Source organism: Trypanosoma cruzi, genomic scaffold, assembly GCF_000209065.1.
Source record: "Trypanosoma cruzi strain CL Brener 1047053517071 genomic scaffold, whole genome shotgun sequence".
Classification (NCBI taxonomy): Eukaryota; Euglenozoa; class Kinetoplastea; order Trypanosomatida; family Trypanosomatidae; genus Trypanosoma; species Trypanosoma cruzi.
The window spans coordinates 59,442-79,461 of record NW_001849513.1 but is presented as its reverse complement, the minus strand read 5'-3'; the positions used below and the strand labels follow the sequence as shown (position 1 = coordinate 79,461).

At 52.6% G+C, this 20,020-nt stretch overlaps 10 protein-coding genes across 10 annotated transcripts, besides 21 other annotated features; 1 reads left to right on the top strand and 9 right to left on the bottom strand.

Moving 5' to 3' along the window:
* Positions 1-765: part of a sequence feature (areas merged during assembly that could not be assigned to a particular haplotype. This can correspond to areas where the two haplotypes were merged or to regions with more than two copies in the genome that were merged during assembly.) that runs on past the window's edge.
* Positions 28-870, top strand: Tc00.1047053511211.100 (hypothetical protein, conserved; the record flags this gene model as incomplete). The annotated part of the gene is made up of 1 exon (XM_812638.1): positions 28-870. The coding sequence occupies one exon, from the start codon at positions 28-30 to the stop codon at positions 868-870; it is 843 nt and encodes a 280-aa protein (XP_817731.1).
* Positions 766-1,027: a sequence feature (haploid, non-Esmeraldo-like haplotype).
* Positions 1,028-1,041: a sequence feature (areas not merged during assembly with more than two copies in the genome that could not be assigned to a particular haplotype).
* Positions 1,042-3,923: a sequence feature (areas merged during assembly that could not be assigned to a particular haplotype. This can correspond to areas where the two haplotypes were merged or to regions with more than two copies in the genome that were merged during assembly.).
* Positions 1,186-1,232: a microsatellite.
* Positions 1,581-1,839: a mobile genetic element.
* Tc00.1047053511211.90 (surface protease GP63, putative) lies at positions 2,725-4,428 on the bottom strand (the record flags this gene model as incomplete). The annotated part of the gene is made up of 1 exon (XM_812637.1): positions 2,725-4,428. One exon carries the CDS (start codon positions 4,426-4,428, stop codon positions 2,725-2,727), a length of 1,704 nt encoding a protein of 567 aa, XP_817730.1.
* Positions 3,924-8,883: a sequence feature (areas merged during assembly that could not be assigned to a particular haplotype. This can correspond to areas where the two haplotypes were merged or to regions with more than two copies in the genome that were merged during assembly.).
* Tc00.1047053511211.80 (hypothetical protein, conserved) lies at positions 4,925-5,881 on the bottom strand (the record flags this gene model as incomplete). The annotated part of the gene is made up of 1 exon (XM_812636.1): positions 4,925-5,881. One exon carries the CDS (start codon positions 5,879-5,881, stop codon positions 4,925-4,927), a length of 957 nt encoding a protein of 318 aa, XP_817729.1.
* Positions 5,966-6,019: a sequence feature (T-rich).
* Positions 6,343-6,370: a sequence feature (AT_rich).
* Positions 6,367-7,557, bottom strand: Tc00.1047053511211.70 (cytochrome oxidase assembly protein, putative; the record flags this gene model as incomplete). Its single annotated transcript, XM_812635.1, has 1 exon — positions 6,367-7,557. The coding sequence occupies one exon, from the start codon at positions 7,555-7,557 to the stop codon at positions 6,367-6,369; it is 1,191 nt and encodes a 396-aa protein (XP_817728.1).
* Positions 7,898-7,921: a microsatellite.
* Positions 8,079-8,999, bottom strand: Tc00.1047053511211.60 (protein phosphatase 4 catalytic subunit, putative; the record flags this gene model as incomplete). Its single annotated transcript, XM_812634.1, has 1 exon — positions 8,079-8,999. The coding sequence occupies one exon, from the start codon at positions 8,997-8,999 to the stop codon at positions 8,079-8,081; it is 921 nt and encodes a 306-aa protein (XP_817727.1).
* Positions 8,884-9,449: a sequence feature (areas merged during assembly that could not be assigned to a particular haplotype. This can correspond to areas where the two haplotypes were merged or to regions with more than two copies in the genome that were merged during assembly.).
* Positions 9,043-9,116: a sequence feature (T-rich).
* Positions 9,207-9,227: a sequence feature (AT_rich).
* Tc00.1047053511211.49 (hypothetical protein, conserved) lies at positions 9,247-9,795 on the bottom strand (the record flags this gene model as incomplete). Its single annotated transcript, XM_812653.1, has 1 exon — positions 9,247-9,795. The coding sequence occupies one exon, from the start codon at positions 9,793-9,795 to the stop codon at positions 9,247-9,249; it is 549 nt and encodes a 182-aa protein (XP_817746.1).
* Positions 9,450-14,778: a sequence feature (areas merged during assembly that could not be assigned to a particular haplotype. This can correspond to areas where the two haplotypes were merged or to regions with more than two copies in the genome that were merged during assembly.).
* Positions 9,916-9,972: a sequence feature (T-rich).
* On the bottom strand, positions 10,233-12,569 carry Tc00.1047053511211.40 (molybdenum cofactor biosynthesis protein, putative; the record flags this gene model as incomplete). Its single annotated transcript, XM_812633.1, has 1 exon — positions 10,233-12,569. One exon carries the CDS (start codon positions 12,567-12,569, stop codon positions 10,233-10,235), a length of 2,337 nt encoding a protein of 778 aa, XP_817726.1.
* Positions 10,573-10,625: a microsatellite.
* Positions 10,864-10,893: a microsatellite.
* Positions 12,673-12,699: a microsatellite.
* Tc00.1047053511211.30 (uncharacterized protein) lies at positions 12,932-13,468 on the bottom strand (the record flags this gene model as incomplete). Its single annotated transcript, XM_812632.1, has 1 exon — positions 12,932-13,468. One exon carries the CDS (start codon positions 13,466-13,468, stop codon positions 12,932-12,934), a length of 537 nt encoding a protein of 178 aa, XP_817725.1.
* Positions 13,641-13,665: a sequence feature (AT_rich).
* Tc00.1047053511211.20 (coatomer gamma subunit, putative) lies at positions 14,275-16,872 on the bottom strand (the record flags this gene model as incomplete). The annotated part of the gene is made up of 1 exon (XM_812631.1): positions 14,275-16,872. One exon carries the CDS (start codon positions 16,870-16,872, stop codon positions 14,275-14,277), a length of 2,598 nt encoding a protein of 865 aa, XP_817724.1.
* Positions 14,779-15,144: a sequence feature (areas merged during assembly that could not be assigned to a particular haplotype. This can correspond to areas where the two haplotypes were merged or to regions with more than two copies in the genome that were merged during assembly.).
* Positions 15,145-20,020: a sequence feature (heterozygous, non-Esmeraldo-like haplotype).
* On the bottom strand, positions 17,643-19,889 carry Tc00.1047053511211.10 (hypothetical protein, conserved; the record flags this gene model as incomplete). Its single annotated transcript, XM_812630.1, has 1 exon — positions 17,643-19,889. One exon carries the CDS (start codon positions 19,887-19,889, stop codon positions 17,643-17,645), a length of 2,247 nt encoding a protein of 748 aa, XP_817723.1.

Here is a 20,020-nt window from a genome sequence, read left to right as displayed (position 1 = left end):
AAACATACATACATAAATATCGCGGCGATGATGAACATAACCCGGCTACTGCGGGAGGCGCTGCACAACTACGTGTCGCTGCGCTATGCTCCGTCATTTCAGCAGCCGCAGCCCCGTGAAGTGATTGGGGTACCGACAAGAGGGATTCCTCCAAATTTTCTTCCGGCGTTTGTCGTCCCGGAGGCGATTGGCGAGGAGGAGGAACAGGCCCTCCTCGCCTTCACGGAGCCGTGGTTTTCCCGTCTGCCATACAATGACGGTCACATGGACTCGCTGATTCACCACTTTAAGGAGTTTTATCGCTCTTACCGGGAAATAGCGGGAGATACCGCGGACAACGGAAGCAACAGCACCCACGAAGAAGTTGATGAGAAAACGGCGGCCCTCGCGCGCACAGCGCTAAGGCGATGCCGAAAGCTCGCGTCAGAGTACCTGGCAAACATACCCTTGGATGACCGAGTCCATTTTTTACGTTTGAACAGCAACGGTTTTATTCGAGCGCACGTGGACGAAAGTCGAAATTCAAGTGGCATTGTGGCGGGCCTCTCTCTTGGCTCCGCGCGGGTGATGACGCTGACGCATCCGAAGCACCCCGAGGAACGAGCGGAGCTGCTGCTGGCCCCGCGGGCGTTTTACGCCCTCATCGGGACCGCACGATACGAGTGGGAGCACAGCGTGGACTGGTCGGAGGATGGCACCGAGAACCTGGAGAGGGTGCGGGGAAATTTGCTGATGGAAGGAACCCCCGTCACGTTTGACGGGAGGGAAACGCAGCACAAACGAGGGGAACGGACAGCAGTCATCTTCCGCGGGGTTTCCCCGATAGAATTGCTGCTGACGAAGATGCGAATGAAACGCGCGGCCACGTGAAACATGTTTCGCCTACTCCCCCTTTATTTGAGTTGGTTTGTTTTCTTTTTCCGGTCGCCCCTCCCGAAATTTTTTTGGGTGCGCTCCCACTCAACGGCCCCACGCTGCCTTTTTCCCCTCTTTCTTTCCGCCAGGGTTTCTCTAGGGAATGTTGTTTTCATCGCGTCAAAACCACAGCGGTGCTTCACGGCGGGATCGGCGGCAACGCAAACACCGGCGCAACACACCACCATCATGAGCCACGGCAGAAGCAATAGCAGCGGCGCGGTGTGGCGTGACTGGCGCATGGCTTGGGGACAATGTGTCTGTTCCTGAGGTGCGGGCAGCAGCAGTGGTACTAGTAGTGGTGGTGGTGGTGGTAGCACAGGCCTTGTCTGCGGGAGAAGAAGCAGAAGGAGGAGAAGAGCAGAGGGGCAAAGGGACGCTGCAGCCACGAGAGAGAGGGGCAGCACCACAAATTACCGCAGCGCACGCACAGACAACAACAAAAAATCGACACAGCCTCCAAATAAAGCCAAAGCACGGAATAATGTTCGCCAGGGCTGCTGGCCGGATCCTGAACTGATACGCACAAATAAAACAGGACGGGAAAGAAGAGGGCCATGGAGAGGCAGCGGCCTCGCCACATCCTCAATGTTTGTCCCAACTACATCTATATATTCTGACAGGCACTCTCGTGCCACGGTGCGGCGTGTTCGGGTTGGAGACATTTATTACCTACGAAATGGAAGACTTTTGTCCCCTCCAGCCAAAAGACCTCGCCGCAAGGTCGGAATCAAAGAGGGTGGATGTCAAAAAAATAGAAATAAAGTTCGTCGTGCCGCTATCGGTTCCTTGATTCCTTCCATCGGGGCCTTCCAAAGGACCACAAGATGGGAAAAGGATCACACGGAAATATTTTCTACGTTTTACCAGGACTTATATTAAATTGGGCAGCCAGCCCTCTCGCTAGCATTCCTTCTCAAAGGCACTGAAAAACACCAGCACCCCATCTACGCAGTGGCACGCACACGGAGTGAGGAGCGGGCACAGAAGAAAAAAGTAAAAATAGTCGGCGACATAATCTCCTCCAGCAAAAGACAAGGGAAACAAATGTAAACGGCTCGCACCCTCGTCATGCTGTCGCCATGGCCGCGACGGATGCATTCCGTGGCCCACGGCGAGTCCAGCGTGAATCCCCACTCCCACGATCATTCATCACTGGCGAAAAGGGGCTGCCGAGTGTGTCTTTCGCCCGCCTCCCACGCGGGGCAAGAAGGATCGCGTCGGGCGGGCCTCCGCACCAATAAGTTAGGCAAGGTGGACACGGCCGGGAAGTTTTGACACCCACTCGTAGGGCCCGGCCATTCCCCCGCAGCCAAAATGAATAATAGTAAAACACAGGAGAGGCCCGCCTGCGTGGAACGCCGCGGCGAGGGCGCTCGTCCCCGCCCTCAGCACAGCAGTCACGAACACCCCCGCACCCATTGGGTCACGGCGACTTCCCATCGCCTGCCCGCACCAAAAGTCGCACGTGGGTGCATGCGGTGCTGGGACTCGTCTCCTCCCTCCAGACCACCTCGCCACCACGCAGGCTGCGCATAAGTTCATTCCCTCAGCACACAAATGTCCGCTAAGCCACGCATCGCAGGCAAAAGAAAACAAATACACTCATTGTCCGTTTTTCAGAAGCGAAGAGAGGAATAGTGCAACAGTTGCACGGTGCTATTATTACTGCTGCGCTGCGTCTTGCGAGCGCGGGGTCGACAAGCCATGTGAGCATCACGGCACTGCCGCACGCCGGCCACCATCGCCGCGCCGCTCGCCCCACCACCCACGCTGCCCGATAAATTTATTGGCGGCAGAGCCCCGGAATCAGAGTCGCCGCGGCCGCTTCCTCGGAACCTCGCCCTCGTCTCCCTCCGCACCCTCCGCGGATGCCGGGTCGTCCGCTAGAGGCGGGTCAACGACCGGTATTGGGTAGCTGCTGATGTTCGGGAAGGCGGTGCACACATCGGCGTATTGGGGGCACACAATGCTCCCACGCCAGGGACCCGATGGTGGCGTGACGCTCTCACCCTCCTGGCACTCGTGCCACGCATCGTCATCAAGGAACCGCACGCTCACTGTGCCGTCGCCGCATCGAGTGTCCACACACACGTCGCCAATGTATTTGTCGTCGAATTGAAGGTCCTGCCCCTCTACGCACCGCGAGTTCGGGCCAACAATACTGCCAGGCATTGCGGAAGTGTTGCCGTTGGTGCACCCAGTATCAGAATACGCCTTGACATACGGACATCTGCTCATGAAGAGGTCATCACCGCCAACTCGGGGATCAGCGAAGTACCGATACTCCTGTGGCAGGGCTTCCTCGTGCCTCATCAGCCTACAGAACCCCAGAGACAGACGGTTGTACGTGCAGAAGAACTTTGGATCGTCGTAAAACTGGTTGCAAAACAGTTGAGGGTATTCGGTGATGCCGTCGGTCAAGCACTTCTTTTCCAGCAGCCCACAGCCAGAGTTGTTGCCCCACCACAACATCTCCGCCGCACTGTAGTTTGCCAAATAAACACCCATGCCCTCGAATGCTGCAAGCGTCAGTGCCGAGTACAGCCCAACCCCCACATCACTAGTCATCACCTCGTCCTTCATGTTGCGTTTCTTCCAATGCGACAGTACACTTTCAGGACCACCCTCGTCCTCCAGCTCAATGCCCTCAAGCGTGGGGCAGTTGTGGTACTGACGCGCCATTGCCTTAGTCTTCGGCGTTGAAACCACCGACACCTTGGGCATCCCGCGCATGTTCGGGACCTCGGAAATCATATGTAGCATCAAAAACACATCCCGTCCAAACCCAAGAGCATGCCCCAACTCGTGGGCTGCTGCACGCACGTATACATTTGTCGTCACTATTTGCCTCGGGTCAAAGTTCACGGCGGCAACAACTGGACGGCCATCATCCAGCCAAGCGCACGGAAACGCCCATGCGGTTAGACCAGAAGTCGGAAAAATATTGGCGTAGAGAATCATGTCGGCGCCAGCCACACCCACCGTGTGGTGCCTGCGAGGGATGGTGAAGTTATCGCACCACCCCAGACCGGTACGCGGAATAACGACGGGGCGCGTCACGGGCCTCACGGAGAGACGCTCCGCGTGCAGTTGAATGGCGGCGGGGAGAATTTGCCTCAAAACAATGTTCCTCCTCTCCTCCGTCAACACGTCGTCCGCCCCGCATGTTATTGCGCGGCCAAAGTGGTCAATGCGCAGATCCCCCGCCGCACTGCAGTGCCTCAACGGGTCGTGCATGTCCTCCGCGGACACCTTGATGCGGATCGGAGCCCAGCCATCGTCCCCATCCTCGCTGGCGGCGGTGTACGCCTGCACGGCACCCTGTCCCCGGCGCGGCACCTCACGCACCACCGCAGTCGGCAGCCGGCCGTATTTCTTCATCATCGCGTCAAACCCACAGCGGTGCTTCACGGCACGATCGGCGGCAACGCAAACACCGGCGCAACACACCACCATCATGAGCCACAGAAGCAGCAGTGGCAGCAGCGCGGTGTGGCGTGGCTGACGCATGGCTTGGGGACAATATTTCTGTTCCTGAGGTGCGGGCAGCAGCAGTGGTATTAGTGGTAGTGGTGGTAGCACAGGCCTTGTCTGTGGGAGGAGAAGCAGAAGGAAAGAGGAACAGAGGGAAAAGAGACGCTGCAGGCGTAAAAATAATTTGTTCAATTTTTTCTTTTCCGTAGCCTTTCTCAGCGTTAAATTAAAATTTTTCGTATCGCGTTGATGATTATCATATTTTGGGGTGTCGGTGGAAGTTGGATAATTTTGAAAAAATGGTGTAAAAAAGGACTGAAGGATCATGTGGAATATCCAATTACTGAGATCGATTCGGTTTGATTCGCTAAAAGAAGAAGCAAGACTCAGAATTCGCGAAGCAGTGATGAAATAGGGGGAATGGTAGATGTCTACTTTTCACTGATAGTGCACATGATCCCCTCGAACTTCACCTCTTTCTTTCTCTCTTTCTCTTTATCGATTATTCGGTGACAAATTGTCGGTATCCGTGTCAGTACGCAGGTGCACCACGACGTTGTGTCTGCGTTTCCCCTTCATTCAAAAAGCAACGGCTCTGCGCCGGTCGCTTAGGGATGTACTTTGAGCGAAACAGCCCCCGCTGCTGTCTTCGGGCCACCTGCACAGCCGAGAGCCCTGTTTTTCGCAGCGCAGCTGACTGAAAACGGCGGTCGGACTCAAACTCAGCACGAGTCACTCCAAATACAACAAACAAAAAAAGTATCGCCAAGTTAGGAAGCACCATGGTCCACGTGGTGCCAATCGAAGAGAGGATCTTCTGAATACCCGGACGTGGTCTGGTGCAGTTGCCTCTGCTAGGATCGTAGTCATCATCGCAGGTGGCACACGTTGGTGGGGCCCAATACCCCCGTTGGGAGTCTTTGAAGCAGATGCAAGGCGACTCATTCAGTGGATCGTCTGGTTTGCGACAGCAGCCGTGGCCGTTGCATGTGATTAGCGGATCGCAGTTGTGGTTTTTGCTGCTGAACTGCTTCTTGCATGAAGTACCGTTACCCACGATAGAATAGGCACGCCCCTCACAAGTGGTGCAATTGAAGTGATATTCATTTTTACTCTCCTCGCAAACAACGTCATTTGCGCATTGACTAGCCCATAAACCAATGTTGCTGCAGTTCGTTGGACATAATGCCGTGTATTTAAAACAATAATTACCCTCGGGCTCTCCGGTATCAAAGGAACCCTCCCACGCGCATACGCCTTTGCTCCTCTTCACAACGATTGCAGAGGCATTGTTGCACGTACATTCAAAGGAATACTCCCCACATTCACCGGAAGAAACAATGCCGCCACGATAAAAAACTTCGTAACACCATGAAGCGGCGTTATCGCAGTCTGTGGGGCATGACATCGTTGAAATAGCAGCTGCCCTCGCACAAAAAGGAGTAAAAAACACACCAACAAATAATACACACGCCGACAGAAGCGTCATATTTTCCACTTCTCCTTCCTAATCAATTTTTCTTCACTTTTAGGTTACGCGGTGGAAATAAAAATACTGGCATTTAGTTGGAGGAAGAAAAAAAAAAAAGAACAGCAGCAACAACAATAACCAAAAAAAAAAAAAAAATGGCAAATATGCGTTAAAGAAGTGAACCCGCCAAAATGGAAGCGTGAGCAGGATCGATCCTACAACACGACATGACATGTGTGAAGGCTTCCCCTTTGCGATGACCGCCACCCGCCTCCTCGCTCCCCTCTCCCAGAAATATACCGCATTTTTCCTCCCATCCATGCAATGTCTTCCCAAGCCAAACCCTGCCACCCTGACCCCTTCGTTGGTGTCTTTTCCCACATTCTTATGTAAGTATGTGTCTCTTCCTGTGTTATTATCAGTCCGGTCTACATTTTTTTTTCTTTTCGTTTTTGTTTCTTCGGTAAGAACACTACAACAATATATATATATAATATATTATATTATGCTAAACACAGTCCCCGAGACCCAAGGACGGCGCAGACACGAATGATCGTCGTCAACAAAAGCAGTGAGCCAAGCTGATGAGCCGTGGCGATGGGGATGTCCACGTATGAGATAACGGTCCAAATACCAAGCCCAACCTGCAGCGCCAGAACGCCGTTGACAGAAATCATGCTACGTCGCAACATCTTTGGAAGCGCTGCGCTGTGGAGAACACAAGCCGCATTCAATCCCAAAATAGAAATGGTGCTAACTGCAGCCATCAGGCGGTGCCATGTTTGCGCCGCTGCCGGGTTTTCAAGAGCATTGCGCCACCATGGCTCCACCACAAGAAGGTGGTCGCGGGGAGGCACAACCCCACCACCCATCCAAGGGAACTCGTTGTTGTACATGAGACCCGCATCCAAACCCGCAACAAAAGCTCCCGAAACTACGGTGCAAAAAACAACTGCAAAAGAAAGCCGGGCAAAGGACTGGACAGTTGTGTTGCCCTGAAAATGAACCGGCCGTGGAAGCTTCAGACCAAACCCAATACGCATCATACTGGCGTAAATCGTAAAGGCCAAAACCAAATGCGCTGCGAGGCGGTACGCTGAAACAGTTGCCTTCCGTTTCTCCTCCAATAAGCGTGGGTCAAGGCCGCTGCGAACCATGTACCACCCCATTGCTCCTTGTGCACCGCCCAACGCAAGGATGGCGATGATGGACCCAGTGAGTGCTTTCTGGCCCTTAAAACGGCCCTTCCAGAAAAAGTACATCATGGGAAGACCGTAGACAAGCCCTATACTGCGCGCCAGTACTCGATGGGCCCACTCCCAGAAGAAAATAAACTTGAACTCGTCCAATGTCATCTTGTCCTTTTGCTTGAATTCAGGGAAGTTTTGGTACCTAGTAAATTCCTCCTCCCATTCCTTATGTGTGATGGGAGGACGAACACCCGTTACAGGCTTCCAATCCACAATACTCAATCCACTCTCAGTCAGGCGTGTAATACCGCCAATGACAACAACACCACCCACCAGTGCCGCTGAGCAGTACAACCAGTGTGCCACCGCTTTGTTAGCAGGAGGAGCTATCCAGCTTGCCTCTCTGAAGCCCGAAACGGTGGACTGAAGTCGGCGTTTAAATAAAAATGCCCAATGCAACCGAGTGGTGTTTGTTTGAAATACCCGCGGCCTGAATCGCAACATTTTCGATCCCCTTCTATCCTTTTTGCTTGTTTGTTTTGTTTGTTTGCGTTTTTCTCCTTGTTGCTACTCGGTTGTTGTTGTTGTTGTTTTTTCCCCACCCACCCCACCCTCCCTCGCCGTCTTTTTGTTCGCTAACCACCAACTGCGTGTCCGGTCTTCTTTCCTTTTGTTGTTGTTGGTTTGTTTTGTGCGTCTGTGTTTTGACTGCTCTCTCCAAACTGTGCCGCCCCAACAACAACCAAACAAAAAAAAAAAAAGAAAGTACCCCAAATTGAGGCACATGAGAGTCCCCCAAGACACACAGACACACAGACACACACACAGAGAGAGAGAGAGAGGGAATAATAATAATAATAATAATAATGGCTCCCATCTAAAAATGGTGGGGGATTGCGCCAGAGACGGTAGCAAAGATTCCCCACAAGGTGGGCATTTCTCCCTCTCCCTCTTCTTTTCCCTCCGACACACACGCACCACGCAGACCCACAAATTTATCCCCGTTATGGGCTGCGATGACCCTCTCACAAGAAGTACTCGGGCGGGGGCTTTTTAGTCAAGTGCCCGCGCTCTTCAGCGGGAGCCGCCCCAAATGTGATGAAGCTGCGGTCTGTTCGTGACTTCTCGCCTATTTTCATGATGGACGCAACGTTGCCGCAGCGGTAGCAGTAGTTTGGAGCGGACCACACTGTGCAACAGTTGTCGTCAAACATGGACTTGTAGCCTTCAAAAACGAGTTGGTGAGCGCGTGCAATAAGCGTGATGCCGTTCCTGTGATTAAATGCCTTCGTGACGTCTGCGCCAAAAATAAATCCCGCACCTCGTGGGCTAAGGGCCCAACCGTTGATGTCGTCAGGGTCGGACCACAGAAGATCTGTCATGGGGCCCTCGTGTGGAACTTCCTGCTTACGATCCAAAACACGAATTTCATCGAGTGTGTTAATGTCTGGGCTCAGACCGCCGTGCACGCACAACACGTCCTCCTCTACCAAAGCCAATAACGGCATGTAGTCAAACAAATCGGTGCAAAAGCGCCAGACATTGGCGCTACCGTACTTTCTGTAGCATTCGTCGTAAAAGCCATACACCTGCGTGATCTGACGGGACTCGTGATTACCGCGCAAAAGTGTCATGCGGTCTGGGTAGCGGACTTTTAGTAGAAGCAGCAGCAACAGGGTCTCGACGCTGTGGTAGCCGCGGTCCACAAAGTCCCCCATGAACACATAGCTGGTGTCCGGCGCGCGGCCGCCATGACGAAAGAGCTCCAACATGTCAAATAGCTGGCCGTGGATATCGCCACACAGTGTGACGGGAGCGTACACAACCTCAATGTTTCCCTCCTCGAGAAAGAGGTCCTTGCAGCGGTCACACAGCTGCGCCACCTGCTGCTCACTAATAAGTTTGCCGGCGTACAACGTCTCTATCATCTCATTCAACTCCGCCATGATGCAGAAGCTGCAACGCACACACAAACTCTATCCCCCTCTCAAAGAAAAAATAATAATAATAAATAAAAAATAAAAAGAAACAGCGAGAAGTCAACAAATCACAAAAAAAAAAAAGGGGGGGCGGCATTTCAAAAGACGCCAGGCATGCGGATGTACAGAGAAACTCTAAAAGAAAAAAAAAAGAAAAGAAAACGCTGGCATAAGAAAAATAATAATAATAAAAAACACTACGGCCTCCAATTATTCAAGGACTCGGCTGAAAACGGATCGAGGTGCTATTTACGCAGTGTCGCTCATTTGGCGGAGGGTTGCAAAGCCCCTCGCCACGAAATAAATGGCCCAAATGACTGTTGCATGCATTGCACACAATCTCCGTGCGCACCCCGTCACTGTCAGGCTCCTCCCGCACCGCCCCTGGAACGCAGTCCCAAAACGCTGGCCAGCCGCAGCCGCAGCGAAATTTCATCTCAGACTTGTACAGCAGCGTTCCACATGCGGCGCATAAATACTCGCCTGGCTCAAAGTGATCATTGTACGGCCCAAAGCGTGGGTCAGTGCCCTTCTCTCGCAGGATGTGAAACTGTTCTGGTGTCAGTTTCCTTCGCCATGCGGCGTCGTCAATGTCTTTTGAGCCGTCAGTCTCCGCGTGGGAAGCGCAGTGCGTCATTTGAAGCTTTCTGCAAGTAGAATGAAAACGACGCAAAAAAGACGCCGCAGCAGAAAAGGGAACAGACACAGAAGGTGGCAGCGGCGGAAGCAGCATGGTCACGGTGCGGAAACGCCCACGGCGCATGCGTCGGCGTTTCCACCCCGAAAACAAACAGAAGCAAAAATATGTGTTGTTTGCTTCTTTCTTCTCGGTTTATTTATATTTTCCCCGCGCCGGGAGGAACGTGAAGAAGAACGGCGGGGGAAAAGGAAAAAAAAAAAAAAAAAGGAAGGGAGGGAAAAAGACAACAAAAAAAAAAAAGGTCGAAATATTCGTAAAAGAAACACAACTAATAATGGCAAAAGGAGACATTGTCTAAATGGAGAATTCCTCTGCTCATTATTTTTATTATTTCCTTCCGTTGTTATGTGTCTCTTCCACCTCCACTTCCCTCTTCCTTCTCCCCGCTCTCCCACACGGAGTGAGGCCTGCAAAATCGTCTATGATGTCGTCATCCAATTTGCCCCACAGAAGCTGGAGAGGAGGCACGTCTGCCATTTTGTGTGCGCGTTCGTCAAACTTCAGCGTCGCGCCGTCTGCCGCTGAGTCCGGCTGGTTTTGCCGGTCTTCTTTTTTCTATGCGTTGGTGGAGGCTTCTCCTCCCCCTCCTCCTCCTCGAAAAATTCGTGCGCCTCACTGTCGTCCTGATCAAACTCACTCTCAACCTCCGTCTCGTTGTCCCAGCTGTCATGCCTCACCGGCCTGGTCACCTCGCTGCCCCTCGCACGACGCGGTGGGGGCGATGGCGGTGTCTTATTTCTCTTCTTCGCCGCCTTCTGCCGTCGCGCGGGGAGCTCCTCCTCCTCCTCATCGTCATCATATTCCCGTGTCTCGTCAACGGCTTCTTCTTCGTGAAAACTTTCTTCATCATCATCATCCTCATCCTCATCTGCTTCATCGTCCTTGTCTTCATCGGCGACGTTGTCATTCATTTTGGCGGTCTCCCTCACATTTCGCCGTGGTCGCTTTTTCTCGCGTCGTGCTGGAGGTGCCAAATCACCCTCATTTTCAAACGTATCAACAGCGAATTCCTCCTCCCCCTCTTCGTCATTATCCACGTCAGCACTGTCATCGTCGGCATCGGCAGAGTCATGGACGGCGGTCTTCTTTAAAGAGGCACGTTTGTTGTTTGAAGCCACGGCAACTTCACGGTTCTCCTTCTTTTTCTTTTTCTTCTTCTTCATCGCAACAACAACATCCTCGTGATCATCAGCATCGTCTGCCGCGGCACTGGCATCGTCTTCAGGTATGCTGCTTTCTACGCGACGCTTCGCCAGCGGGATGACCAAACGCCTTGGGCGGATTTTTGCCACCTTTGCCTTCATTTTGAGCCGCGTCTTGTTTTCCATTTTCTTCTTTGCCGGGGCATCTTCCGTGTTTTTGTTCCTTCGCACAGCGGTGGCGGCGGTAGTGGCCGCAGCCGTCGTTGCTGGTGTTGATTTTGTTTTCTTTGTTGGTGGTGACTCGTCTTCCATCGGCGTCTTCTCTTGTGACTCGTACCTTCGGCGCGGGTGGAGCTGCTGGAGTTTCTTTTCGCGCGCCGTAGACTTCCACCAGGCGCCCTTTTCCTCCAATTCGTCCGGCGTCGCTGCATTACCGTCTGCGTCCCCCGGCGTCCCGCCTGAGTCCCTCTGCGGCTGCTCATGACCGCTGCCACTGCTGCTGGATGCGGGGGCGTCGCCTTTACTTTTGTCGTCATTACCCTCATTTTCGCTTTGCGCCTCCGCCGCCGCTGTCGCGGACGATGGCGTTGCGCCTCCTTCGGTCAGCATCCCTGCCGTCTCCACTCCCCCCGCGTCTCTCGTCGCCGGTGGCGTTGGCTCTGGCACGTTCTCCAGCTCCGACATGAGTATTTTCGTGAAGTCACTCTTCCCCCCGCGCTTCGCGAGCACGAAGGACTCGCCGATGCTCAATCCGTCCTCCTGCGATCCCGGCAGGGTCCTGAGCATGTCGTACAACGTCAGACCGGCGACACTGGCCCCCGTCAGCGCCTCCATCTCCACTCCCGCCTTGGAGTCATCACTCGCAACGGTGCAAAAACAGTACAAAACGCTGCACTCTCCGCGGGCACGGCTGGGGGGCGGTGGGGGGCTCACGCGTTTACGCAACACCACCCGATGGGGAAGTGCGGAGGTTCGACTGAGACCCGCAACGACCCGCCGCCTAAAGGTGAAGGAACACTTCTGAATACGTACAGGATGACAGAATGGAATCAGCTGACTAGCTTGCTTCACGGCATTCGTGCCAGCAATCACCGCGGTGGCAAACAAAGGGCCCTTCTTTGAAGTGTAAAACTCCTCCATCTGCGATACAGGGGACCGAGTTTCTTCAGAGGAACTGCTGCTTACGCCGCCGTCATTTGGCCTCTGCAAGGACGGTGCAAGCGTCTGCTTCATGTTCTCAAGCAGAAAGTTGGCAGCTGGGGGAACAACAATTGTTGAGACGGCAGTAGCAAGGCAATAGGGCGGCTTCTTCTCACTGGTGTCCACTGTTGCCTCCGTCGTTTTCGCCATCGCCGTCGTCTGAACTGCCACGTTATCGCTACCACTACTGCTAGTATTCGCAACACCACTTCCCATGTTGCTGTTGGTGCCTACCTTTTCGTCGCCGCTGCTTTTTTGGTCATGGTGATGATGTGGTTGGCGGTTCGGAGCATCGATGTTGGGAATGACTGATGCCGTCTCCCCTTTCCCCCCTGCACGTTTTGCAGGTGTTCGAGTCCGCGACGGCAAACGTCTTCTTGCGGGTGACTTCATTGTTCTTCGCGCCGTAGTTGCCACCGCCGCCGCCCGCCCACGCCTTGACGGTGGCTTCAGCGGCTTCTTTTTTGCGAGCAACAAGGTCGCGAGCCTAAACATACAAATATGTCTCTGTCTGCACCTTCCCCCGCAGCCTTCTTTGCTGAGGCAGTGTGTGCAAATGGGATGCAGGCATGTGTGTGTGTGTGTGTGGGTTCGAAGTAAAAGAAAAAAAAAAAAAAAAGGAAAAGTAAACCATCTAGAGTGCTATCCATGCATAAAAAGACACGCACAACAGTTGCACGGGACGCGTACATGAGACACACATGTCCCATTTCCTCCTCATACTGTGTTCTTCTCTCTGTTGCCTAAACCCCCGATAATCTCCCACCTTTTCCCCTCTCACTCTAATATTTTCTCTGACCATCTATAAATCTATCTAATTTCATGTGTCTCATGGCAGCCAAATTGCATGGATGGCATCAATACAGCAGCGGGATCACGGGGGGAGAAGAACTTGATTCCAACAATAAAGGGGAGTGCAGGGAGCCGGGTGCGCCGCCGCACACGCAGCGCAGATCAACCATCACCGCCGTTTCAGCCTCCTCCACCGCCCTCAACAACTCCGCGCAAGCGGGCGAAGACTCCCGCGATGCCTCCACGCCCTCGTCAAAATAGGCTTCGATGCTACTGACACTTCCTGACATGCTGCATGCGGGATTCATGACAGGCCGCTGCTTCACCGCCAGTGCCTCCACCTGCCCCACTGCCCCACATGGAGGCTGGCAGAGAATTCCCTCCTCCGTGCACCGTCTCTTGGCCCCCACCGCTGTGACAACATGAGCGGCATCCTCGTGCCCCTCCTCCCGATCATTTCGCTTTTGTGGCTGCCGAATGCGTTCAACGGCACCACTCCTCTGCGGCGCATTCGCCGTCAGTGGTAGTCCTACAAAAGCCGTCTTTCCCACAGGGGCATTTGTGACGTTGCGTCCAAACTCCCTTTCTGCGCAGTTGCTCATCAGCGCCGTCACCGCCACGAGAAGCAGAGAGAAAGGATTAAAAGCAAACCAACAGCCCCCGCCCAACGGAGAAATTCGTCACTGTCGGTTGTTGTTTTTTTTTCCCCTTCTTCTTTCCCACCTGCGTTTGCGTTTCTCTTAGCCGCTACGTCACCGCTTGGCTGCAGAAATGAAAAAATAAAAAATAAAAAAAAAAAGGCAAAAGGCAAAAGGCAATAAGCAAAACATTCAACACTTTTGGCAAAGGAAGCGGCGTGCGTGAAGACCCGCGCGGGACAAAAACGCTCGTCAGCGTTTATTTGTGTTTGCGTAAAAAAAAAAAAAAAGGGTGGGGGCAAGATAGAAAAAAAGAGCACAATGAAAGAACGTGTAATCACGCATGCGAGAGTAGTAAAGGCTGAGTGAGTGATGCCAGAGAGCGTATGCATCACGCCGCCTTCTACTCTCACGCACTCGCACAAACACACAATACCGGTTCCCACAATAGCCACGGAGGCAGTGCGCCCGCCCCTCCTCCTCCTTCTCCTCATCCCATCTTCCCTGACATGTTCCCTATTCCGCAATGAATTCATCGCGTGTCGTTCAAAAGAAAGTGCAAGCAAATAAGGGGTAAAAAAAAAAAAACATCAATAATTTTGTTTCCTCAAATAATATGTTCTCACTCGGCGTTTGTTCCTTCACACGTAGTGGCCGCACACATCATCATCACCTCCCACCGCCCCTCAGTTTCCGTCTCGCACCAAACCCATGTGGCAGGTCGCAGCGACATGCACAAAATATGGATATAAACAATCCAATTAATTATTCTACGCAAGAAGCGCGGCCGAAAGATACTCGCGCAGCTCTGCATTCGCCCCCCGCAGCATTAACTGCAGCGCCACGCTCTTGTCCTTTGCGATAAACACTCTTGCTGTGATAAGCACCAAGGAACGTGCGCGGTTTACCATCGTGCCAGACATCTGCAGCGTGTGGGATGCCGTCGTTATTTTCCCCGGCTTGCCTCCCTCAACGTACATCCCAAAGAACTCCACCAATTCCCGCGCTGCCACCGTCAAGTTACGCATTGAACTCAACGAATACGTTCCCGTCGTCTCCTCAAGTTGCATCTTCTCCCACTGCGTCTCAAAAGTACCGCCGAGGTTCACAGGGGCAATGAAGTCACTAACGTTGATGTCAAAGCTCTCCAGTGGGTACTCCTCCTCCTCCTCAACGTCGCCACCCTCCTCCTGCATGGCAAACTTGAAGCGACACTCCAAGGTGCCACTCGGGTACTGTTCCTCCTCATAGCGTAGCACCGCATATCCGTAACTCGTGGAAGCGGGCGCCACCGACTCGATGGGAATAAAGTACTGCGGCTCCACCCCCACTTCGTCCGTATCCAATTCAATCGCAATGTTCTTAAAAGTTACCTTTTCCATCGTGTTCTTCACCTTGAACTGGAGGACTATATTAGAGATGTATGTATGCTTCATCACCGTGACCACATACTCGCTATCAGGATCTGTCAATGGCACCGGCTCGCTGCTGACAATTGGCTCTCCAAGCTCCAACAGTTGTTTGATTTTTCGCATCTTTTCTCTCCCTTGCAGCACAGCATGGCTAACTGCCGATGTTTCTTCTGTACTGCTTTCAGCTTCCTTTGCGATGGCCTTTTGTCGGCCAATGTCTTCCGCTACGGTATTCAGCACGGCAGATCTTGCGGCAATCCGTGCCTGGCGACTCATAGCCACAGTGTTGGCGACATCGCACACCATAGAACGAATGATATTTTCATCATTATTAAGAAAAATTCGTGTGTAAAGAACGGCGCGATCCCGCACCTCATCGTCCGCATCATTGCAAGTACGTTTCAACAGGACGACGATGGACCGACGCAGTGAGGGTACATACGCTGCCAATTTTGCCAGTGTGCTGACTGCCACAGCGCGAATTTCGGGGCCCTCCAGCGTCGCATGATTATAAACATAGCGCACAAACGTCTTTGGGTTTTCTGTCAGTGGCACCTCCTCCCCAAGATACATCAGCACCCGCCGCACAATCTGCGAGTAATTGCAGTCATCAATGAACTCGGCAAGATGTTTCAGAACAGACTCCTTTGAGTCGGGGTTGGACTTGGCAATCTCCATCGTGACATCTACGACATTCTCCTTCAGCTGGCTGCTTCCTTCCTCCGCCAGCAATTTGGAGAGAAACCCGAGGAACACATTGTACTTTGCGGGGAACTTGGCGCTCAGCACACGCATGGCATCAATGATGACCATCTTAAACTCATCGCCCAACTCCCTCAAGTAACCGGCCGTCGAAAGTTGTGTTATGAGCCGCTCAATTGTGTACTCCGTCCCCGTCTTCAGCAGCGTCGTGATTGCGAGGGTGGCGATGATGCGGTTCGGGTCCGTCACGAGGTTCTCAATCTCCGAGTTGATGGGCGAGACCGCAGCTGGATGCAGCGTTGCCACTTCATTTAACACACGGATCGCAGAAAAACGCAGCACGGCGCTCTGTGTGTTGAGGTACAGTTGCACCACCATCACAGCAGGTGACACCTCCTTCGCCGTAATGTTGCGCAGGGAGCAAATAGACTTGACGGACTCAAAAACCACCAAATCATTGTTATTGTGCATCATCGATGTCACAAACTTGTAGATGTCCAGAGATCCCTCAAAGTCCTCCCGCATTAATTCCGTACACATCTTAATCACAAGGCACAGGGCCATTGGTGAACGTATCACGCCACTTTTTGCCTGGTCAATGAGTCGCGTGACGGAGAGGCGATCATTTTTACGCATTTTGTGGAGCAAAGCAATGGCAGCATACTGAGCCTTCCCACAGCTGCGAATCACCTCGGTCAGTTGTGTGCCCCACTTTCTTGCCATTTCTGGATTGACTTGAGCAATGTGAAGCCCTGTAACGAGGGCGGCACAGACAACATTGCTGCTCTGTGACGTCAGGGCCTCCACAATAGTGCGGTCCATGGACGCATAGAGGGAGCTGTTCATTACCTTGAACAGCGTACGAATGCCGTTGCACTTGCTGGCATCATTATTGCTCTTGATGTCAATCATGAGTGAGTTGGAGGCAATGAAGCGCTGCTCCACCAATGGGCTCAATTCCTTCATTAGCACATAGTGAAGTCGGCGAAGTTTCGGGTGGGTGGACTGCAGAAGTTTTGTAGACATGAAGAACAAATCCGTCGCCTCCGTCTCTGTGAGCGTTGTGCCGGTGCACAAGAGATAAAGGCACTGCGTCATGGAGCGCAGACAGGAGGAAATGTCAAGACGCACATCGTTAAACACTCGGCATTGCTGCAGTGCAGAGGTCTTCTCAAGTCCCTCAAACGGAAGTGTTTCCTCCTCATCCTCCTCTTCGTAACGATATCGATCTCGATCCGATGGCATTACCTGCATATTCCTTTTCTTTTCTGTCAATAGCCTCCCCCCACTTCTTCTTATATGTGTTTGTCCGTAGATACTTGTGTATCTTTTTCGGCGTGATCCTCAGCCTTTTTTGTGGCCTTCCTTTTTTTTTTTTCTATGTTATTATTATTGTTGTTGTTGTTTTTAATGATCCCCTTTGATATCTTCCTTCTGCCTTTTTTCTTTGCGCGTGTGTGTTGTGGTGTTAATGTTGTTCCCCTAGGTCCCCTCTATTCCCCCTTTTTTTTTTTCTTTCTTTACTATTATTTGAGTATTTGTTGTTTCCTTCTGGTTCCCTTTATTTGCCGCCAAATGGAGGGTGAAGGAATGAAGGGCAATGAATTAACAAAAGAAGGTTGGGGGATATCGTCTCCCGTCCGCCTTTTTTGGTTCGCCTCAAGTGTGCCCAGGCAAACACACACACACACGTCTACTGTGCATGCGTGCACCTGTGCTGGTATACATGCACAGCAAAACACTGAGCAGACAGACATAAACAAATACGTACGGAAGGACGGAGAGCGTGCGCCCACCTCTCACAACCCGTGTGACACGACATGCTGTACATCTAAAGGGCCTCAACCCCACCCCCTCTTCGCTCCTCCCCAAAGACAAAAACCCAACCACCCCTCCACGTACACAGAAATACATACATATTATCCACATATACATAATGGATGTATATATACTGAAGAAGAAAGGAAGAAGGGGAGATCGTAAATCGCCATCCGTTGCTGCTGGTTACATCACTCCCGCTCCTTTTACGCGCTTCCCCCCTTTTCGCTTCTATCGCCTTCAGTCCTCACTTCCTCCACAAAAAATTCATAGTACACCTCCACGAGCTGCCGCGAACAGTAGCCGCGCCACACACGCTGTATATCCACGGCCGCCTTCCATCGGGGAGTGTCAAAGAGCACGGCAAACATGTTGCGACGCGCCAGGGCACCACGACCACAGCGCTGGACCAGCTGCACAAGCTCGTCTGCCAGCCTCTCGCCATCTTCCTTGGAGTCCTCAGGCCCTGCATCCACTGGGGAAGTTGCAACTCCCTCCGTCGTCACGGATGACGTCGGCGTCGCTGGTTGTGGCCTAAGAAAATCCTCCGAAAGCCGCCCTTTCTGCTGTGTGGTGATGGCGGCGTAATACGATCGCATCGCCGCCTCCCGCTTCCTTTTGTGGTCCTCATCGTCGTTTTCCACCTCGAGGAGACGAGCCGCAACACGCCGCACGTTAAGAATTTTAGCCCGCACCAAAGATTGGATCATTGTCGCATAAGTATACAACGACTCCATATTTATCTTCTGCTGATCGTAGTAAGAACGTGAAAAACGGAGCTGCTGCACATACTCGTAGGCGGCGTAACGGCGCCACGCGCACTGTATTCGCTGTGCACACCAATTCAAAAACGCCGGGGTGGGTCGCAGCCTCACTCCTGCATGCAACAGTTTTTGACGCGCAAGAAACATGCGTACAACAGACTGGATGCGAATCACGGCCATCAGCCGATACTGTCTCTCTTGGAAATGACGATGCGTATCTTCTTCGTGAAGGCGCCGCCAATGGGATTGAAGACGAGCCCTGTGCGCACGCCAGGCCCTTTGGATGCGAGACGAGAGGATATGGCGTTCCCAAAGAAGAAAGCGCAGGTACTCCGCCTGGGAGCGCCTCTCACTATACATGCGCCAAGTGGCTTGAATCTTAGAGGCACTGTAATGAATTATCTGACCCACCATGCGCTTTTCCTCCTCAAGCCTCGCTTCCTCCTTTAGGGCCCGAATCCACCGTCGACCCACATGGCGTCGATAAGTGCGCTGGATAACGCAGGCCTGATGATGCTTCCTCTGAAACTCCGCCCACAAAACGCTTCGTACTCGAGAGGCCAACCAACGGCGAGCAGCACATTGTATACGGAGAACCGCATCCAACACCTCCTCCCGCCGACGCCGCAACATGCGAGATCCCTGCCACTCCTCCCGTAGGCACTTTAGGCGTCGTTGTTCTCGTTTTTTCCATACAATGCGCAGAAAAAAGCGACGAAGAATGTGCATACGTTTCCGTTGCCATGCAATTTCCACACGACAGTGGAAGCCTCGGAGCACAGCCAATATTTTCAGTATGCAGAGCTCCATGTTGGGGAGGTGCTTGATGCGCTCCCACTCTACATTAAATTTTTCCTCTATTTCTTCCAGGTACACCATGACATCGCGTTGTCTGCGCGTCAAAATGGCTTTGCACGCACGAAGCAACAACACATTTCTCCACCACGCTTGAATGGGCCGAGCAGCCATAGTGTGCCTGGCTATCCGCTTCTGCTCCTCCAAGCGGACGTAGACACGTCTCTCCCTCGCCCTGACTCTTCCCCTGTGCCCTCTCAATACACACTGAATCTTCCTAGTCGCTGCCACAACACGACGAAGCCACATCCACACAGTGCACATACGCCAAAATGACTGTAAACGAATGGCAGCAGCGTTTCTCCGACGTGCTTCCAATATTTCAGCAATGGCTCGTTTAATTAAAATGACTTTTTTCCCCCCAGTTTTTTCCACGCTGTTCTTCTGATACAGATAACGCTGAATAAGCGTCACACGCTGCACAACAATTCGATGTGCTCTAAGTTCCTTCTTTTTCCGTATGCACTCTCGAGTAGCACAGTGGTTGCGGAATGCACGCTGAATGATCTCAGCGGCCTCACGCCTGATGGTAGTCTCATGTACCATTGACTGGAGTCGGCGGCATTCACGACGGTCAACGGCTCCTCGCCAGAAACTCTGTATAATAACAATTGCGAGTTTTTTTCTTTCAAACTCTTCATCTGGGAAAACCCTCGACAGAAATCGCAGCTTCCTATCCATGATTTGCATGTAAGTTTTAGGATTCGGTGAAACCACCTTACTCTCAGAGATGATGCTTTCATGAATACTTATCCCTCCCAATGATTCCCGGCCCTCTGTTAGGTTCGTCGTCGCTGTCGCCTCATAACTTACATGATCGCCAAGCTCGCGCATTAACTGACGCAGTTCCTTCCGCAGGTGCTTGTAGCAGTAAACGCTGTCTTGGGTACAAGTGTGATGAGGGCTGGAGACCCCGGTCTTGAACTGGGGCTCATGGAAAATACGGCTTCGTCTCTCGGTGGTGT